Below are 20,417 nucleotides of genomic sequence, written 5' to 3'. Positions count from 1 at the left end.
TTAATTTAAAATTTTGAATAATTCCTTGGTCCAACGGCTGGCAATGAGATGTCGTATTTGGAGGAAAAAAAATTATACGAACATTTTCAAGTTCTATTTTTGGGTGAGACGTGGCATTATCCAAAAATAAAAGAACTTTTCTACCCTGCCGTTTCATTTTGGTGTCAAAGGTTTTGAGCCAAGATGTCATTATATCTGTCGTCATCCAAGCTTTTTTGTTGGATACCCATTCTATCGGCAATTTATCTACATGCGCTCCTTTAAAACATCTCGGGTTTTTGCTCTTACCTATAACTAGCGGATTTTCCTTCTCACCATGCATGCTGCAACAGAAAAGCAGTGTCACTCGTTGTTTAGCTGATTTTTTGCCAGCACATTTATCATTCTTTAAAGCAAAGGTTTTGTTTGGCATTGCCATATAATAAAGCCCTGTTTCGTCTGCATTAAAAATGTCTTTAGTGTCGTATTCCTTAATGATTGCTGTTAATTTTGTTTTCCAGTCTTCAACAGTCACTTCATCCACATCTGCAGACTCACCACAAATTGTTTTGAAGTTAATATTATGTCTCTTGCAAAACTTATTTAACCAGCCAGTTGAAGCCTTAAATTCACTAAGTTTCAAGGATGTAGATACCTCAAGAGCTTTTTCCCGAATTAAGGTTCCCGATATGGGTATGTTTTTGTTCCTTGCCTTACAAAACCATTCGTAAACTAGTTGATCGATTGCAAATCCTTCTGTTTTAGGAAACTTTCGTTTTTTATCTGCATTGCATCCTTCTTCTTCAAACATTTTTTTTAATTCCACTTTGTTTTTTAAAATGTCGTTCACTTGCGTTCTTCCAACACCAAACTTTTCCGCCAACTTTCGAGCACTGCTGTTATATTTTTCACTTTCCGCGACAATATTTAATTTCTCTTTAATAGACAAACGTTTACGTTTCAAAGACATGGTTGCTGTTCTTTCAGAGTAAGAAACTAAACTGATTCTATATCTCCCAAAAATTTCAGCAAACTACTGACGAATTTGTATTGTATTTGTCACTCTCTGTACCTATTTCTCAAACAAATTATAAATGTTTATTGCTTGGACTTTCCTAAAGTGTCCTGAAACAGCTCTTGTTAGACAAAAAAAAAGGTTCGAAGGGTTCGGTTTTTGGCCGGTATTGGGGCAATAAATTTAATGGGTTTTTCCCTAAAATGTACCTTTGAAGCGGCCGGTGACCGCTTTCGGAATTAACGTTATTGAGAAATATTTTAATATAGGAATTCCCCTAAGATTAATTCAAACAACTGAAAATTGACCGCTAACAGAAGTGACCGCTTTTTAGAAGTGGCCGAAATGGGAAGTTTTACTGTAATTTGATACCACGCACTTGGTGTTTCGAGTCAAATTTTCGTTATGAACCGGTATCGGGCAGAGTTATAAAGATTTTACCATTTAGGATAGGTCTTTAATTGGAAATAAGTCCTGGTCATTTGGAAATCCTATTTAAATGTTGTTTTGAATTAAAATAAAAAAAATCTGATTTTTTTTATCTATAAGACTGTTATATTCTCAAAAACACTTTAGTTTCTTGGATTTTTCAAACAGTGTCAACTCACCACAAAGGTGAAATACTGTTTGAGTTGAGAGCTAGCTAAACAGTGTTGTGTCAGATCCAGCTTGCAATTTGCTCGTTAAATGGGGGTTCGGCACTTTTCGCAGTATATTGGCGGGAAATTGAATGTTCGAAGCGCAATTCAAAGCCAATCCACGCGTTACGGCCGGCTTTTTGAAATTCCGAAACACAGAACGGCATTGTTTCAACGATCACTTTCGTATTTATTGTACTTTAAAACTGCTAAATTCGGAAATATATGGAAACTATCATGCTATAGACAGAATTATCAATATGTTATGGTTGAGTAAATATTAATTATATATAACTGATTGTGCATCGTGAGGTTGGCTTACCGTTATGTACAAGAAGAGTGGAGTCCCGAGCCAGAGCCAGTTCTGAGTCGGTGAGCGTGGCGTCTGAGGCGTTTTCTGATGTGGGCGTGTCGCTCAGCCCAGCCGGCTGCTGGTAGAGCGGATGCTGGTAAGTGTGGGACCCCCCGTAACGTCTAGGGGACTCCTCTGTCTCAGAGTCGGTGAGGCTGTACGCGGGGTACAATCGCCCCTTTCCTGAAACAAACAGAACCTGTTTTAGAAAAGATAGGCAAACATTTTTCTTGAAATAAATTTAATTTAACAAATTTTTAATTAATAAAACAAAAGATTTATAAAAAAAAATATTTTATTTTGTAGATTTTCTCGCAGTTGTGAAATACCCATAGGACTTTTTTGAAGAGATGAATTCAAAATTATTTCATATATCGTTTAAAAATATACGGAAAGGAATTTAAAGAATCTTTTTTATACATAGCTTTTATAATCTGTAATAATTATTTTTTGTTAAAATGGATATGGTAAACAATGTTTATCGTTCAGACCCAATATTATTACAAATTTTTGCACATTTCGATTTGTGGTATCTTGGGTTTCAGAAGAAATTTGACCATTGTTTTGGTCTTAAAATGCCTAGAAACAATATTTCACAGTTTAATAGAGTCAGAATACTAACACTGTCTCAACAGGGCTACCGGCAAGTTGCAATAGCTGAAATTGTAGGAGTTAACCAAAGCGATGTTTCGCGAATATTAAAAAAAAAATCAGGAAGAAAAACGAGGTTACAGACCGGCCTGGAAGAGGCAGAAAGAGCGTTATTACTGCTGTGCAAGACCGTCAAATATCCCTAATTGCAAGACGAAATCCCCTGCTTTTTAGTACTGCTATTAAAAATGAGTTAGCTTGCCTTGAAGGAGTAAATGTTTCAAGAAAGACCATAGCAAGAAGACTCCATGACAGAGGATTACATTTAAGGAGGCCTCTACGTGTTCCTAAGCTTAATCTACAGCACAAAACTACGCGACTACAATGGGCTGAGGAGATGAGAGCAAATGGACCTAATTGGAATTTCGCCATGTTTAGTGATGAAACAAGAATAGGCCTAGTGTCAGACTCTCGAGGAACTTTAGTCTGGAGAGTATCTGGAAGACGAGCACGCTTGAATGCAGGTCAACCCCGTGTCCCGTTTCAAAGGGGAAGCATTATGGTATGGGCAGGTATAATGCACGGAGCTCAAACTCCTTTTATTTTTATTGATGGCACAATAACAGGTGCCTCATATCTTAGAGACGTTTTAGAGCCTATTGTGCGTCCATTTCGAGGGGCAGTGGGGGATGAATTTGTTTACTTGGACAATAATGCTCCTCCCCATCGCACTTTAGGGGTTAGCGAACTTTGTGAGGAAGAGGGTATAAGAAAACTGTGGTGACCACCGATGTCTCCAGATATGAATGTGATCGAACATGCTTGGGACATTCTAAAACGCCATATTGCCAAAAGGAATGATCCCCCCGTACCTTAAATGAATTGACGCGAAACATGGAAAGCCATTCCTCAACATCTTCTGGACAACTTAATTGAGAGCATGCCACGTCGTCTCACAGCTTGCATTGAGGCTCGAGGAGGCAATACAGACTATTAGTTGTGAGAAATAATTAAAATTGTTTTAAATATTTTCTGTTAAAAATGAAATTTGTTCTTGTTGATTTTCACTCATTATGAAATAAAATTATAATAACAGCCTAGTTGCAGTTAGATTTTTAATTTTATATTAGTTAGTCGTGTAGTAAGTCAATATGTCCAAAAATATAAAAAGAATCATATTAGGTCCAAAATAAAATAAAAATATTGTTATATGCAATAATTTTGGCCATGTGTGTATGTATATGCACGCCACGCAATGAGACATAACCAATATCGACTGATAAATCAAAATGAAACTTATTCCGATTTAAAATTTTCATATATATTACTGTCACTTCTATTCCCTGCTTAAGTTTTCCATAATATTGCCAAAACCTAATCCAGACAACTCCCTCCGAATAATTCCGGTATACTCGCAGCCCCAAACTAAACAAAATAACATTCCAATGGTTGTCAGCATCCAGGCTTTTCCACAGTAATCTTGTTGCAAAGAGGCAGCGGAATAGCAAGAGCGAAGGAAAATGTATACAGGGTGACTTTTCATAAATCTTACAAAATAATTTCTTTTCGGATAGTTGTGATGTAATTTGCAGTGGACATTTTTGACAGTTACTACTTAAGGCAGGATCATTATTACAATACGACGTACGATGTACGTCAATATAGCAATTTTGATGTTAGATTTATTTGCCTTTCAGTTCTTTGTTTCTTGTTCTTGACACAAACACTTATAGTAGATAGTGTAAAGTGTATTATCAGTCAACCTTAGATTTACAAGTGAGGAAACACGAGATATGTATGGTGTTTACTTAAAAAATAATAGAAATTCCGTTATGACGTACGCAATTTATAGAACATTGTATCCTGAAAGGACACAGACTCATCGTACTATTTTCGCAAGGATTTCAAGAAATTTAGCAGTTGCTGGTAGCTTTAAAAAACAAGAAGGCATATTTCAAAAGGCTACGATGGCACATTAATAGACGTGCTAGCTCAAATTGAAATAAATCCGGAAACTTCTAACCGTAAAATAAGTCGCGAGTGTTGTATAAGTCATTCTTATGTAGGGAAAATTTTCCAAAAACAGAAATATCACAACTTTAAATTTAAATGTGTACCAAATTTACATTTTTTTTACATGCTGGTGATCACGAGAGAAGATTACAATTTTGCATTATTTACAAATTCTGGTACATTTAACAGAAAAAAAATCACATTATTATGCAAAAGAGAATCCTCATTTAATTAGAGAAACCAGACCCTAACAAAATATTCTCTGAATGTCTGGGCTGACATTCTTGACAATATACAATTTTTGTGCGTCCAGATTTTACACTTAAAAGAATAAACAAAAAATAACTTGCTGACATATAGTTGACATAGTGTCAATTGGATTTCCAAGGCAGACTTAATCTAGTATAAAAATTCAAAATGACGGCCAAAAGAAAACAAAAACTTGACTGTTGTTGTGCGAAATCTAGAAGGCTTAGAAGTTTTCTGAAAACGGCATTTAATTGGTCGGGGTCAAAAATATAAAACTAGCAACTTACGTTGTAATAGATACAAAAGTTCTGAAGATATTATCGTTTAAAATAAACGTATTATTTTCATTTTTTTGAAAACGGTGTTTGTCAAACTTCTAATTACGCAACTTTTGTCCCATTTAACCAAATTCGTATGTCTCGCAGTTTCTGAGATGACAATGTTAAGCATCGAAATGTCACCACCTTGTATATCTATGGATATATCGACATCCGATGTTATATAGTATATACAGGAAAATTTGTGCAGGCTGATCTGAATGTATAAGCTTGAAAAGACCGTTGATTTTGTTAGAGAGTTTTTTTCATAGTGCCAGAAGGAAACATACATATAAATATTTTATGAGGAAAAATATAAGTTTGAAGAGTATAGGTAAATAAGGTGAAAAATGTGGCACAATAGAATACAATTGCTTTGATTTTGTTTATTATTCAATAAGTTGAATTTCATTTGCAAATAGAAGGTGAAAATATCACAAAAATCTCATTTTTTTCTCAAATTTTCAAATCTTAAATATTTATCACCGTACTTTTGAGTAAACATAAACCAAAATTTAATCAATATATATTTTTTCATAATAGGTACGATATAAAAATAACAGATGCCCTAGTATTCCTGCTAAGCCCTCAGACTGTGCTGTCAAGCAATCAGCAACACTGGTTCCCACGGGACGCATTACTAGTGTGCCATATCAAATCTCCCTCCATTCAGGGTCCCCAGCCAGTAAATGTCACTGTCGATAGACGATTGGGATAGAGTGCTGGCCTTAAAATAATGAAACTGTCAGAAAATAGGTCTATACAGGGTGGTCCAAATTGTATTCAGGAAATTTCGGCAGCATATTCTACCTATAACATACTAATAAAAATAACTGCTTCATATTTATTCATCAATTAAAATGTTGGACAAACTTTTGAAGTAATTTCGTGTGAAATCATTAGACCTCTAAACGGCAAGGAATTATTTTGAAATGTATGTACAAGCAAAGAATATTATAATTAAATAATAAATTAGGGTATTAAAATATTGTTTGGTATAAGTCACGAAAATCCGAGTTTCTTTCATAAATACTAGTACTAGATAAAAATACTAATACTAGAATACTAAAACAAACCGTATTCTAAGCAGTGAATCGAATCTCACGATTCATTTTTAACACTCGTTCAAATAAACGAATCGTTCAATATTTGCCCACCTCTAATAAGTACTACAAGCTACAATAACTTAATTCTTCAGTTGATTTGTAGGATAATGAATATAACTAAGTTATTAAATAAGAAAACAATCTTAAAAAATAAAAAAGCAGGCGCAAAACAAAATAAAAAATGATCTTTTTTAAACCTCAATTTTTTTAAAAAATCTTTTTCAATTTTCACCACCAGGATTAAGTTATTACCGTCCATGCCGTTCTTTGTTTGCCCTTTAAATGTACCTCCATGCGAATGCAGTATTAAAATATAATGCTCCGAGAGATCACGCAACCACCTGGGGCAAGCCAGGCGAGATTTTCGCGCAACGGTTTGTTCTAGATATGCCTTAAAGAAAAATCATTTTAATTTTTGCACGCTGCCGAGACTATTAAAAGGGCTGGTCAGGCAAACCTACCCTTATCTATGGAGGAATTATTATTTTATTATGGTATTACCATAATTAGAACACCGATATTCATCGGAATATTTCTTTCTTATTTTAGACGCCACGAAACCGAGTGAATTCCACATACAGGGTGATCCGAACTGTATTCCTGAAACTTCGGCAGCATATCCTGCAGATAAAAATAAGTAAACAAGTTCGTATAAATGTATGTCCTAAAATGCTTAGTTTCGGAGATATATAGGGTGTAGAAGTTTCATTTTTATTTCGATTTTTTGCAAATAATTTCTGAAGTAACGTCAGTATTTGGATGAAAATTGGCCTCTGAGTTTTTTGACATGAGATATTTGATTTTGATGTCAATATGACTCCTACTTGTAGAGGGCGCCACCTACATATTTTTAACTGGTTTGAAAAGTAATAACTTTTCGTCCGTACTGTATAGAACTACTGAGTAAAAAATATACATTTACGTCGTTTTTTTTTATGTAAAAAAGGTCTCTTAGTAAAAATTGCTACGAGTAATGGTTCTCGAGATATTTGGAAGCGAAATTATCAATACCTGTTTTCATTGACATAAATTAAACATATATTGACTAAATAGTTATTAGACTGAAATCATAAATTTGAAATGTTTTTGTGTCAAAAGTTCAATAGCTCTCGTCTACCAATCTCAAGATAGTGGGTTCGAATCCTACACCCGGCATTTCATCAGCCGACTATTTTTATTAAAATAAAAATAGTTTGGGTACCTAGGTCGACTCAGCCTTAAATGAGTACTTGGGATTCACAATCCTGAGGTAATAATAGGCGGTTGAAGCGTAGTGCTAACCATATTTCAGTCAACTAACTATCTACTTAACGTGTTCATTTTTTGTCAATAATGACATCTATTGACTATTTCATTTCCATTCTAAATATCTTGCGAACGGTTGCTCGTAGTGATTTTTATCAAGAGACATTTTTTTCGTTGAAAATCAGGGAAATGTATATTTTTTAAGTCAATAGTTTTATACAGGTACGGATGAAAAGTTATTACTCTTCAAATCAGTTAAAACACATGTAGGTGGCGCCCTCTACAAATAGAAGTCATATTGATATAATGTTCAAATTTCTCGTGTCAATAAACTTCCAAACATCAATTTTCATCCAAATATTGACATTACTTCAGAAATTATTAAGACGAATTTTTCGCCATTGATGATGGAGCTTCATAGTGCGCCAAACTTCCTCATTGGCTTACTACTCTTTTGATCATTACCACTTTTTGTGGCTCTATGTTTGAATTTAACAAGCTGCTATCATCTCTAAGCCATAACTTTGAAATAATTAAATTTATTTATTTTCAAATGAAATTTTAAATAATCGCAATATTATGTAGTTAACGCCATTACACTGAACTGATACAGGGTATCTCACGTGAAGCCAATGTCTGTTTGTCAAACAAAAGATAATGCTTAATCGCAACGGAAAAAGGCAGCATCCGGACCCCGGAAGTTGCCCAGATTTCTCTAACAAACGCTGAAGCAACCCAAACAAATTCGCTAAAATGTTTATTTTTATCTCCACAATATTATTTACAGAGCTGTTTCATATACTTTTTTGTGATATTATTTTCATTTTGGACCTGTTGTTGTTCTTTCATATTTTATACAAGAATGAAACTAAAACTAAATAATCTAAATACTTACTTATTTTATACAGGGTGTCCCAGAAATAAGTGCAAATATTTTAACTGGTAGTATAGTTCAACCCCAGAAACATTGAAAATTCGAAATTTTTGAAAATTTTTTTGGAAATTTCTTTAGTTTTTAGTTAAAAAACATAATTTCTTGATAATATGGCAACATATTTGATTAAATTTACAAGAAAGAAAATCCAGAGAAGATCCAGTTGTTCTCAAAATTTTAGCGAAAAATCATTTTTTTGGAAATTATCAAAGTAAAATAACTTCGTTATTTTGGACTTATTTGAAAAACGATAAAGAGAAAATATGTTTCTTTTATCGAGATCTACCACCCCTTAAAATATTTGCACTTATTTCTGGGACACCCTGTGTAATATGTAATTGAATGATCCTAATAAATACAGACGTTAAGTAAGAATAATCTTTGGATTTTTTCAACAAATTCCGACCGCAGCGCTTAAACGGCAGAAATCAGAAATTATCAGTATGTATTTCACGCCGCCGCGCTGTGCCGCGCCGCGCCGTCATGTTGATCGCATTGAAATAATATTGAAATCGTGGTTTTGTCTTAATATTTAAGTATTTTAGTTTTTTTGCTAGTGCAGTTATTGAGACTCTAAAACACTCAGGTACGAGGTTTGTGTGATGGAACGCTATTTCGGGTAGTAAAAAATAACTGAAAAAGAATTCGAACTAGGCGTCGTGTTGTGTTGTGACAATTTCAAATGTTAATAAAACTGCCGAAAAAATGTTAACGCGTAAAGGAGAGCGTAATTAGGGCGTTATTGGGTGCAATAACATTGAATAATTCAACTTTCCCAGATATTCAACTTTCCCGAAACAACATTTTATAGCTTCATAGTTTCTCACAACGATTTGATCAAAAACAAAAATGGATTCAAGGAGTTCGACGAAACAAATGAGCAAACACAGTGCTCGTCACATAATCAAAATATTAAATAGACATATACTAATGAGAGGATAAAATATAATTTGCAATATTAATGGTATACTATTTTTAATCAACTAGTGATTAAATGTTTTATGAACATCTAAAATTATAATTATGTAGGTACCTTTAAAAATTTTTGTTATAGCCGAAATAGCCCCAATTATGCCCCACTAGCAAAACCGGTGATTAAAAATATGCTCGCTACCGGTAGTAGTAAACTCGTCTAAAAAGTTTTTTTAACTGGAATTATAAATTGTAATACAAGTTAGAGCTTCTGAAGATATCAAAATATTTACTTTTTATTTATAGAATTTTCACAAATTATACTTCCTTACACTTTTAGACTTTTAGAATAATTAAATACTAAATTTTTCATATACTTCACTTTTTAAACACGTGTATTTGTATATACTAATGGTTTACGATATTCTCCGATGATGGCAGCTCCGGCTGCGGCGGAGAATGCACCAAGACTATAGACCTATAGATATTATTTTTAATAAACACAGCGTTGAAAAACAAATCGAATATATTCTTAATTCAAGTTTTTATATGAACTATGCGATATTCCAGGTTGACATTTCGTTTTATTCCATTTTCTCCTTATTTGACATGCTTTATTGATCGATATGCTACATAAAACACTTTAAAATAAGCCTAAAAGGAAAGTATTTTTACATAAAGACCGATAGCCCAGTCTTCCAAACTGTGCCTTGTTCGAAATCCATAAAATAAACTTGGAAAAAACTGAACGAGAAACTTAAGAATTCCTCGTTATTTCCGACAACAAACATTTAAAATCGATGGGACACAAAGGACCAGAAAATTGACCTTTGCAGTTCTGGAAAGTTCTGGAAAAGCTTTTCAAAACGGAGTAAAAAGGACGATGAAATATTATTCAAGGTTATTTCATTTTATTTTTTAGATTTTAACAATCACAGGAACTTATTTTAGCATTTTATTGAATATTTAATAAATTCAGTTCTAGAGGAAATAAAATTAAAGTCGTCTATACTGAAAAAATAGTGTGTCCACTATGTATGCATATTTGAAGTGGAACTTCTTACTAACAGCTATTTTTTATGAATGCTTTTTATAAACTTCAAAAAATAGAGTTAATATAAAACCGTATACTATTCTAGCTTTATAATTTTGTTTTAATGTTTTTTTTAATTTTTATTAAAAAACGATAATTCTATTACCAGGCCGGATAGCTGTGACCATTAAACCAAAATACTACTACATGTATATCTCTGACTACTACTAATAATTGCTTCTAACCAACAATTTGTTTTGTGTACTCTGTGGTCTGTTTTTGTTTAAATGTTTTGTTCATTATTCATGTTGGGGATTTATTTTTAAATTAATGTTAATCGTTAGGCAACCAGTATTTCTTTTGCATAATCAAAATTGTCACTTTAATCGCTGTCTTTTTTAGACAGATGTCACTTGTCTTGTCATTATTCAATTCATCATTTCTTCTCAGAATGTTGTTAACAAAATTTTCATCTTAAAATAAAATTTAAACCAATCACAATTGTTTATCTGCATCATTTACCAGATTAATAATATAGAAATTACAGCTCAATTACAAAAAATCCATTATTTATAGTGATTCACAGTAATTTTATTAAATTATACGAATATTCTTGTTGATTATTAGATTGAAATTAATATGACAGTGTCCTCCAATGAAAATGCGAGGTACTAACTGTAAATTCTATGTCTGAGAGAATGAGCTAGATGCTTTATCTAGACTGTTATTCAGAAGTTACAAACCTATCGATGAAAATCTGCATGAAATCAAGGTTGGTAGAGTTTCAAGTTTATTATAGTGATTTTCTTAGTCGCGTACGGCACAGATCGTTACCCAGTGTTGCCACAAGCTTATTTTTCATCGGAGTAGATCTACACCAAATGGGGTAGCTGTGGCAACACGGCCGCTTTCATTTTTCTTCAATGTCTCAAGTCCTGATAATATTAATAATAAAAATGTTTTTCTCTTGTAAAGAGAAATACATTTTTGTTAGTTTAGAACAAGGTAAATAAAAGGCGTCAGTAAAAGTTCTAACAAGCACAAACTAGATGAATAAACGCACGAGTGCCTCAGCTAAATAAATGACAAATATAACGGGGAAATTGGTGTAGGCGTATCCTAATCGTCTAGAGTAAATAGATAGTTTCGGATTTAGCTTCTGTGCCTATTAAAACGGTTAAATTTGTCAAACGCTTCAGACCAGCACAGACAAACCGTGTTTACTAATTTGGACATGCGTTTTATTTTCACATCGATCAGCAGCACTGATTAAATATTTCCGCCGTCGGCCAGTGTAAATATATATAATTATACTGACCCGGTAATCAGGACAGGGCTGGATAGAACTAGAGCTGGGATCTAACCAAAGACATCTAAATCAAGGGAGTCAAAACAATTTACATTTTATCGCGATCACGAACCGTGTTTGGTTCCAACTGTTATTATTGTTATTAATGTTTTTTGGGTACCTATAGAAACGTTAAACTAAATATTTGTATAGATATATAACTTTAATTAATATACGTACTTAGATTGTGCCAGGATAATACCTTTGAAATTACTTTTGGTTTTCTAATTAAATTATATTAGGGAAATTACAATGACAACTAGCGGCATCGCTGTGGATTCATCTTTACTACGAGATTGTCGAAATCTGTAGGAATTACGCTAACATTTTGACGTTTTCATCTGTTTTCATTCAAATTATATTTGACAGCGTGCATTTGTGAGTTTTCTGAGGTAGTTGAAAGTTTTTGTAGCTTTTGAACAACTTTCTAATAATTTTAGTGTTTATTACAAAGAAAAATATTTAAAGTAGTTTTTAACTATCTACTATATGGTTCGCCAGTGCATAGTTTGTAAAAAGGTGGACTATTCTAACCCGGAATTGATATATCGACGGTAAGTGTCATTACGTTTTTTTTTACCTTTAGCCATGCTTACAGTAGCGTATTTAGATACTTTTAGTTATAAGTAGATTATTACGAAAATACGTATATTATATTTTCTTATTTGTTGGCGCTTTCGATTGTGAAATTAGAGTTACCCTCAGTTAAACCTCAGGCAAAACTAGTTATAATGGAAAATTGATCTGAGGCAATCCCAATCAATTTTTAATAAAAAAAATCATCACGCCACCGTCACGCCACTGATAGAGCTAAATTACAGAAAGATAGACGAAACTCAACCGTGTTGTCACATTTACGTAGCCATCTCTTTTTAACTCTCATAAAAGTGTCAAACCATGTATGATTGTAAAAATCGAGTTTTATGAATGGAGTGTTCTGTCTACCCATTCAGATGTTTTTGGATCTAACCTATCTTGATACCGAGCGGTTAAAACTAGCATTGGAAAATCATTGGTAAAGCTATATTTTTTGTTAGTCATGAAGGATTAATTTTAATACCATAATATAGTGTGTATTAGGGTGGTCGTTAAAAATTATTTTTCTCTCGGCGGCGCGGCGGGGCGGCGGCCCAAAAAAAATCCTTTTGACGAAAAACTACGGGGATTTTTTTTTGTTTTAACCAAAAAGAACATGTGCCGACTGCCAACTGAAATCCAACTCAACAAACGTTTGATTTAAAGCTAAGAAAAGCATTATAATAAACGTGATACTATACCTGGGTACCAATATCCTCTGATTCTGTGCTAGGAAGTAAATTTTCATGCATATTTTCACTGATAGGTTTGTAGCTTCTGAATAACGGTCTAGGTAAAGCATTTAGTTCATTTTCTAGCTCAGAATTAGAATTATTAGAGTTAAGCAAGTCGCATTTTCATGGGAGGACATTGTCATATTTATTTCAAACCAATAATCAACGAGAATATTCGTATAATTTCACAAAATTACTATTAATCGCTATAATAATATAATATGAATTGTTGGTTAGGTTCAACAGTAAAAAGATATAATATTATTTAGAGATCCAATAATAGTCTTACACAGTTTACACCTGGAAAATAACTCACTCAGTTTCAATCATCAGATACCTAATTTTTGAACAAAATTCACAAACCATAAAAAGTTATTAAACAACCAAATAGTTGAATTGGATTCTTGTTAGAGCTACGACCTCTATTATCGACATTCCCTTATTACAAAAAATTGCTAGATAGGAAAAAACAAACGGTTTGTCCTTCAGTCTTTTACAAATCCCTTACCTACCGAGAAAAAAAAACTCGATAAAAGCCAGAAAATGCCAAATCTACAATTTTTCGCCAAATCTTCTGCCCCTCTCATCCATCTGGTCCATCAAGACCCTCAATCAATCGGGTTTAACTTTACGGCGCTATCAAACGCTTTTACGTCGATCGTCCGTCCGACGCTCGTTTCCCCTCCCTGTCCGCATTTGGCCACGTATCCCCTACTAGAGACGCGCTTTTACCTATTTATTATGGCCGCCTCGTCTTTACGGCGTACACAACTTAGCGGTTTTATTACCTTACACTTGAAGCAGGTCGGTTAGCATCCAAAATGTTTGTTTACTTTAATTTTTCTATTTCGAAAGAGAGAGGTTGTAGGGGAGATTGGCGTTTGGCGGGTCAACTAGGTAGGTTAGGTTGTAGCTCACTTAAATGAAAGAGAGTTAATATGTGAGTAAAGAAGGTAATTCTAAGTTCTAAGTAGACAATTTTATACTGGGTCCGGTAATAGTGCGCCGTGTATCTGTACTACTTGTAAAAAAAAACTTGGGAACTTTGTTTAAGTATAAACCTAAAGTATATTTGATACCAATTAAACTTTTAGTTACGTAATCGAGGGTGCGATTTTTAAATCCATTGTTCCCAACCATGGACATATTCGGCGAAGGCTGACTAACTGAAATTTAAATTTATCGCTGGGGATTCAGGTGGTAGCTCTGCTGTAAAAAATGTCAAGGTTGCCACATTCATTTATTTATTTGCTGACATTGTCATTCGTTTTGACACATTAGTTATGTATTACGAGTTTTTGGTTTAAATAAATAGTAAAATTACGTTAAATTAACCACCTGGACTATTATTGACCAACTGGAAATTGGTCGAAATTTCCAAGAATTGACGTTCAAATTCCCAAAGTGGGGAATAAAACTAAAGTAATTTGGAAGTTAAAAACAGGTTACCAGGTTATGATGTCTTCTATGAAATATGGGCTATGAAGTCAAAAATAACCGACCTGAGGTCGTGGCATGGTAAAATAGAGGTGAATTTTACTAAAAATAGTCCTAATTTGTACTACCTACATTTTAACATGGGAAAGAAAGAGCAAGAATAAGGTAAAGTATTTTTCTTTTTAATATGTATATGTAAACGAATTTCTCAATAATGAACCAGGAAGACAAACAAGTGTAATAATTGGCATGGCCGTTTGAACATTAGTCCAATATGGATGAAATACCTACATATATGCACTTCCTAGTAAATGTAAATAAGTTATTGGTAAGAAGTGGATTACTGGATTCCCAAGATAATTATGTCTGCGGAGAAAATTTTTCTGTGAGATGTAAATAGATATATTTATACACATTTACTATAATCTATATAGTACTATAATCTATAATCTATACTACATTTACTATAATCTATATAATAGATTATAGTAAATGTGTTCTTATTGCTACTCCGTCATAAAAATGAGTTTTGAATAAATAAAACTGTAAATTTTGAAAAAGTGTGTTGTACTGAAGGATTGGTGCATCTGATAATATCTAGAGGTCTAAATTTAGTTAAAAATTGCATTATAGTATCAAAAACATCTTAAAAGATCGATGTTTCATCAGTGGGAATTTCGGTTGGAATTTAGTGGAACAAGTGATAAGAACTGATAGCATCCTTCGTTCGGCGGTAGGCCTATGCTAGTACGGCCAGGCCAGTGACTGCAATATGGGTGATGAGTGCGGCAAATGTAATTTGAAATTTAAGAGAAACGATACTGGAATCGTCAAATGTGATGGTGTTTGTCAACTGATATTTCACTCAGAATGTATTGGCATTAGTAAATCCCATTATGATGTAATTAAAAACGTCCCCGGACTTAAATGGTTTTGTGCAAGTTGTATACAAGTATTTAATTCAATAGAAGGTTTTAGAAAGGAGTTTGTGGATTTTAAAAATACACTAACACGTAATATTGAAACTATAGCAGTTAAAGAGGAGGCAAATGTTCTGGGAAGTGTCACACAGAGTGGAAAAAATGAGCATGCTCAATCCTATGCTGATGCAATAAAAAATGCTAAAGGTGAAGTTCTAGTTATTAAACCCAAGACAAAGCAAGATAACAAGAATTCGTGCCATGAATTTTGGTACGACTGATATTGGAGATGGAGAACTACCCTCTATAAAACCGTCCCAGATACTGGCTTTTGTCAAAGCCCTGGGACTGTATGATGAGTTATGATTCAAGAAAGGGGGACACAATGGATCTGTAAGGTCGAAGTGATTAACCCCCCTCCCACTCATTCTAAATTCATTCTAAGATAACAAGAAAACTAAAGAAGCAATTATGAGTGTTGTAAATCCTTCTGAGTTGGAGGTAGGCATTATTCAAATGAAAGATGTTAATAATGGCGGAATTCTAATGAAATGTAGTACAAGGGAAGAGATTACTAAATTTAAAAATTTTGTTGATAAAAAACTAAAAGACAAATACGAAGTAAAAATGCCTGAACGAAAGCTTCCAAAAATTAAGGTCTTAAATATAGAAGAAAATCTGGATAAAGAAGCCATTAAATCCAGTTTACTGAAACAGAATAAATTTATTCAGCATGAAAATATCCATATTGATGTAAAAACGATAAAAAAGATGAAAACCAAATATATGGCTATTATAGAATGCGATTCAAACACGTTCTGGCGCATTATGGAGTCACAGCGGAAACTATGTTTGAGATTTTCTCTGTGTCATGTTTTCGAATACATTTCTGTATTTCGATGCTTTAAATGTAACAAAATATGGACATAGTGTAAGTCAGTGTGTAGCAAAAAACAGTTGCAGAAAGTGTGGTGAGGATGATCATATTGCTGACGATTGTGTAAGTACCAACCTCAAGTGTATTAACTGTGTAGTTGCAAACGAGACTTTCAGACTGGATTACGATGTTAACCATTCCACGTTTAGCATGACGTGTCCTGTATATAAACAAAAAATTGAAATTGAGCGACAAAAGATAAATTATGTAACTGAAATATAGCAATCAAAAAATTCACAAACCAGCCATGCTCAGTTTGTCTGCAATGTTATGCATCAAAATATTCAAAGTATTAGAAATAAAATTGATAAACTGGAAATTGCTTTAGAGTCAAAAAAAGTCGATGTTGCTTGCATATCGGAACATTGGTTAACAGAATCCGAAATTGAACTATATAAAATTAGCAACTACAAATTAGGTGATTATTATTGCAGGCAGACTGGAAGGGGTGGCGGGACAATGATTTTGTATAATGATACGTTTGGGGTTTCTGTAAGAAGGTTAGAAAAAATAAAAAAATATTGCACTGATGGCATATTTGAGATATGCGGTATCATTATAGAACATCTAGATTATATTTTATATGTCATCGGTATTTACAGAGCCCCAAACACAGAAACTGATCGTTTTCTGTCAAAATTGAATGATCTGCTTTACAACATATGTCAAAATAATAAAAAAAATATAATTGTTTGTGGCGACTTTAATATTAATTTTCTGGAACCAACATCTGACGTCCAGAATTTCAGGGATATGTTACTCTGTTACAGTATGTCTAATGTTATCAATGAGCCAACGCGTGTTACAGCAGTTTCAGTTAGTTTAATAGATTACGTTTGTGTTAGTTATAATATCGATGATGTAAATGCTTATATATGGGAAAACTGTCTGTTGATCACGCTGCCCAGGTAATAAGTTTTACTGTTCCAATTAATTTAGATAAAAAATTTTCTTATAAACGTTGTTAAAATGAAAATAATTTTCGTATATTTAGAGAATACCTGAGTCGCGAGGCTTGGCATGAGGTATTTCAAGCACCTAATATTGACCAAGGCTTCTGTGCATTTTTAAACAGTCTTAAATATTACTTTGAATTATCGTTTCCGTTTAAACGATTAAAGAGTCATAATGGAAACGGGCGAAAGCTTTGGATTACTCAGGGTATTAGGAAGTCCTCGAAAACTTTGAAAGCTTTATTCAGAAAGAAAAATTCTACAGAGTATGATAAAAACTTATATAATTCGTACAATAAAATATATAGGAGGGTTATTAAGCAAGCTAAGCTATTGTACAATTCTAAGATATATTTTGAATCGGATAACAAGTCAAAAGCTGCTTGGAAAATTATTAGCAATAATATCCATAACACGAAAAAGATAAGAACTGTAAATAATTGCATAAGAGATGAAGAAGGCTTGATGTTGAGTGATCAATACGAAATTGCAAATTGTTTCAACCATTATTTCAACGATTTGCCAAAAAAGTATTCAATCGACAATATAATACATCGAAGTCAGACGAGTCAAACGCATAGAACAATGATATTGAGACCTGTCAATGAATTTGTAATAATGGATGTAGTTGGGAAGTTAAAAAACTCAAACTCCGCTGGTCTTGATTGTATTTCTTCTGTAGTCTTAAAACGAGTTGCCGATCTAGTACTAATTCCGTTGACTTATCTGATAAACTGGTCATTTGAGGTAGCTATTTTTCCTGAATCTTTGAAGATATCTAAAATAGTTCCATTATTTAAAACATCTGATCCCCTTAATATTGAAAATTATAGACCTATAGCAATTTTACCGACAATTTCAAAAATAATAGAAAAATTAGTTCATGGACAAATTATGGAGTTTCTTAGGAAATATAACATATTAAGTTCATTTCAGCATGGTTTTTGCGAAGGTAGATCTACTCATACTGCAATTTGCGAATTTCTAAATAATTTGTACGTGAAACTGAATGATCGCTCGAAGTGTATCGGTCTTTTTATGGACCTCAGTAAGGCTTTTGATCTGGTGGATCACACAATGCTTTTATCAAAACTTCATGATTGTGGCTTGAGAGGTAAAATCTACGAATGGTTAGGGTCTTATCTGTCTGACCGTCAGCAGATTGTAGAGATCGGTGATGCGCGATCTGGGCAACTGAAAATCTCTTGTGGTGTACCACAGGGATCAGTCCTGGGTCCTCTGTTATTTTTGATCTTTATTAATGATTTACCGGAGGTATGTGGAGATAGAAGTATTGTAATGTTTGCTGATGACGCCAGTTATATGGTTTCGGAGGAAAATATTGATAGAGCAGTTTCAATGACACAACATATGCTTACTAAATTCTATAATTGGTTTTACACTAACAAACTGTTCTTGAACGCACAAAAAACTAGCTTTGTTATATTTACACCCTCTACTCGTACCATAAATGAATCACATTTAATTAAAGTAAACGGAAAACCGATAAAACAAGAACAGCATGTTAAATTTTTGGGTGTATACTTGGACAATAAGCTTTCTTGGGATGTTCACATAAATGAGCTATGTAGAAAAATAACATCAGTTTCTTATGCTATATATAGATTAAAACAGGTGGCAGTCATGGAAGTTATTAGTTCATATTATTATGCCCAATTCTATAGCCGTGTAAAATATGGAATAGTTTTTTGGGGCAATTCATCGCACATACTGCGAGTGTTTAGGGTTCAGAAGCGGATAATAAGGACAATTGCTGGTGTGAGTAGAGCATCTAGCTGTCGATCCTTTTTTAAAAAATTTCGTGTGTTGACTGTGCCGTCTTTATATATCTTTGAAGTATTGATGTTTGTCAGGAATAATTTTGCAAAATTTTCTCAGAATAAGCAGTTTCATGATTATTCAACTCGACGCCGCAGTGACTTGATATATCCAATACATTCTTTAACAGCAGTGGAAAGTAATGTGTATTACGTTAGTGTCAAATTGTACAATGGCTTACCTCTTACAATTAGGGAAATATCTGAGCCACAGTTATTTAAAAGCAAGTTGTGGAATTTTTTGGTTGACAGAGTTTTCTATAGTCTGGAGGAATACCACGCTTACAGCAGAGAACTTTAGCGTGTTTTTTTTTTCTTTTTTTTCCCATATATGTGTATTTTTAATATAAATATTGCCGTGAAAAATTTAGTAAGTATTAGATATTATATGTAATGTTTTTGTAGACTTGATCTATACATGTAAAACATGTCTTAAGGATTTAATAAATTATTTTTTTTTTTGTTACGTTACACGGTAAGTAAATCTATTATCGGCCACAAGGGGCAAGACAATAGTTTTTAGCTATCTTCTCAAGTTTAATACTTTTCTCATTATGTTGCATGTTGCGAGAATAACTGACTTCTGAAGTTGTATGTAAAGATTTTGGTTAAGTTCCAGTTTTTTCAGATTGTGAAGGAGCTGCTTGGGGATTTCTCCAGTTGATCCAATCACTATAGGCACCACTGACACCCTATCCACTCCCCAGACCTCTTTCATATCCTGTGCTAGTAAGGTATATTTGTCGATCTTTTCTTGATGTTTTCGGTTGACATTTGTAGGGGCAGGGACAGCGATATCAATAAGATAGATTTCTTTTTTGAGTTTGTCCAGCAGACATATGTCTGGTCTGTTGTGTTGCACAGTCCGATCTGTTAATATTTCTCTATCCCAGTATAATTTACAAGCATCATTCTCTAGGACGCTCATTGGGACATAATTATAATATGGAATGCGCTCGTTAATGCATTTTTACTTCAAACTAAGTTCTGTATGTATTATTTTTGCTACATTGTTATGTCTGTCGGCATACTCTCTTCAAGCTAGCGTTGTACAACTACTAATAATGTGTTCTATATTCTCGTTTCCTTCTCCGCACATTCGGCATACAGTTGTTTTAATTGTGGGGTCCTTTATTATATATTTTAGGTATGATCTTGTGGCTATTACTTCGTCTTCAATTGCGCACATAAATCCCTCTGTCTCTGGGAAAATCGTTCCGTGTGTTAGCCATGCTACTGAAGCTGGCTTATGAATGCTGTCCAGATCAAGTGTGTTGAGGTATCGGCCAT

General features: G+C 33.5%; 1 protein-coding gene across 5 annotated transcripts in view; it reads right to left on the bottom strand.

The window, feature by feature from the left end:
* Positions 1–20,417, bottom strand: part of LOC115890988 (teneurin-m) — a 572,779-nt gene that overhangs the window by 249,517 nt on the left and 302,845 nt on the right. For all 5 annotated transcript variants that reach the window (XM_030911367.1, XM_030911368.1, XM_030911371.1 and 2 more), the window contains exon 3: positions 1,955–2,167. In XM_030911367.1, the coding sequence (XP_030767227.1) occupies positions 1,955–2,167 (213 nt within the window). The remainder of the gene's footprint in view (positions 1–1,954; positions 2,168–20,417) is intronic.

The sequence above is a fragment of the Sitophilus oryzae genome, unplaced genomic scaffold (assembly GCF_002938485.1).
Source record: "Sitophilus oryzae breed Bouriz unplaced genomic scaffold, Soryzae_2.0 scaffold_942_pilon_pilon, whole genome shotgun sequence".
In the NCBI taxonomy this organism is placed as follows: domain Eukaryota; kingdom Metazoa; phylum Arthropoda; class Insecta; order Coleoptera; family Curculionidae; genus Sitophilus; species Sitophilus oryzae.
Note: the sequence above shows the minus strand (reverse complement) of the source record. Positions and strands in the feature narration are given on the sequence as shown.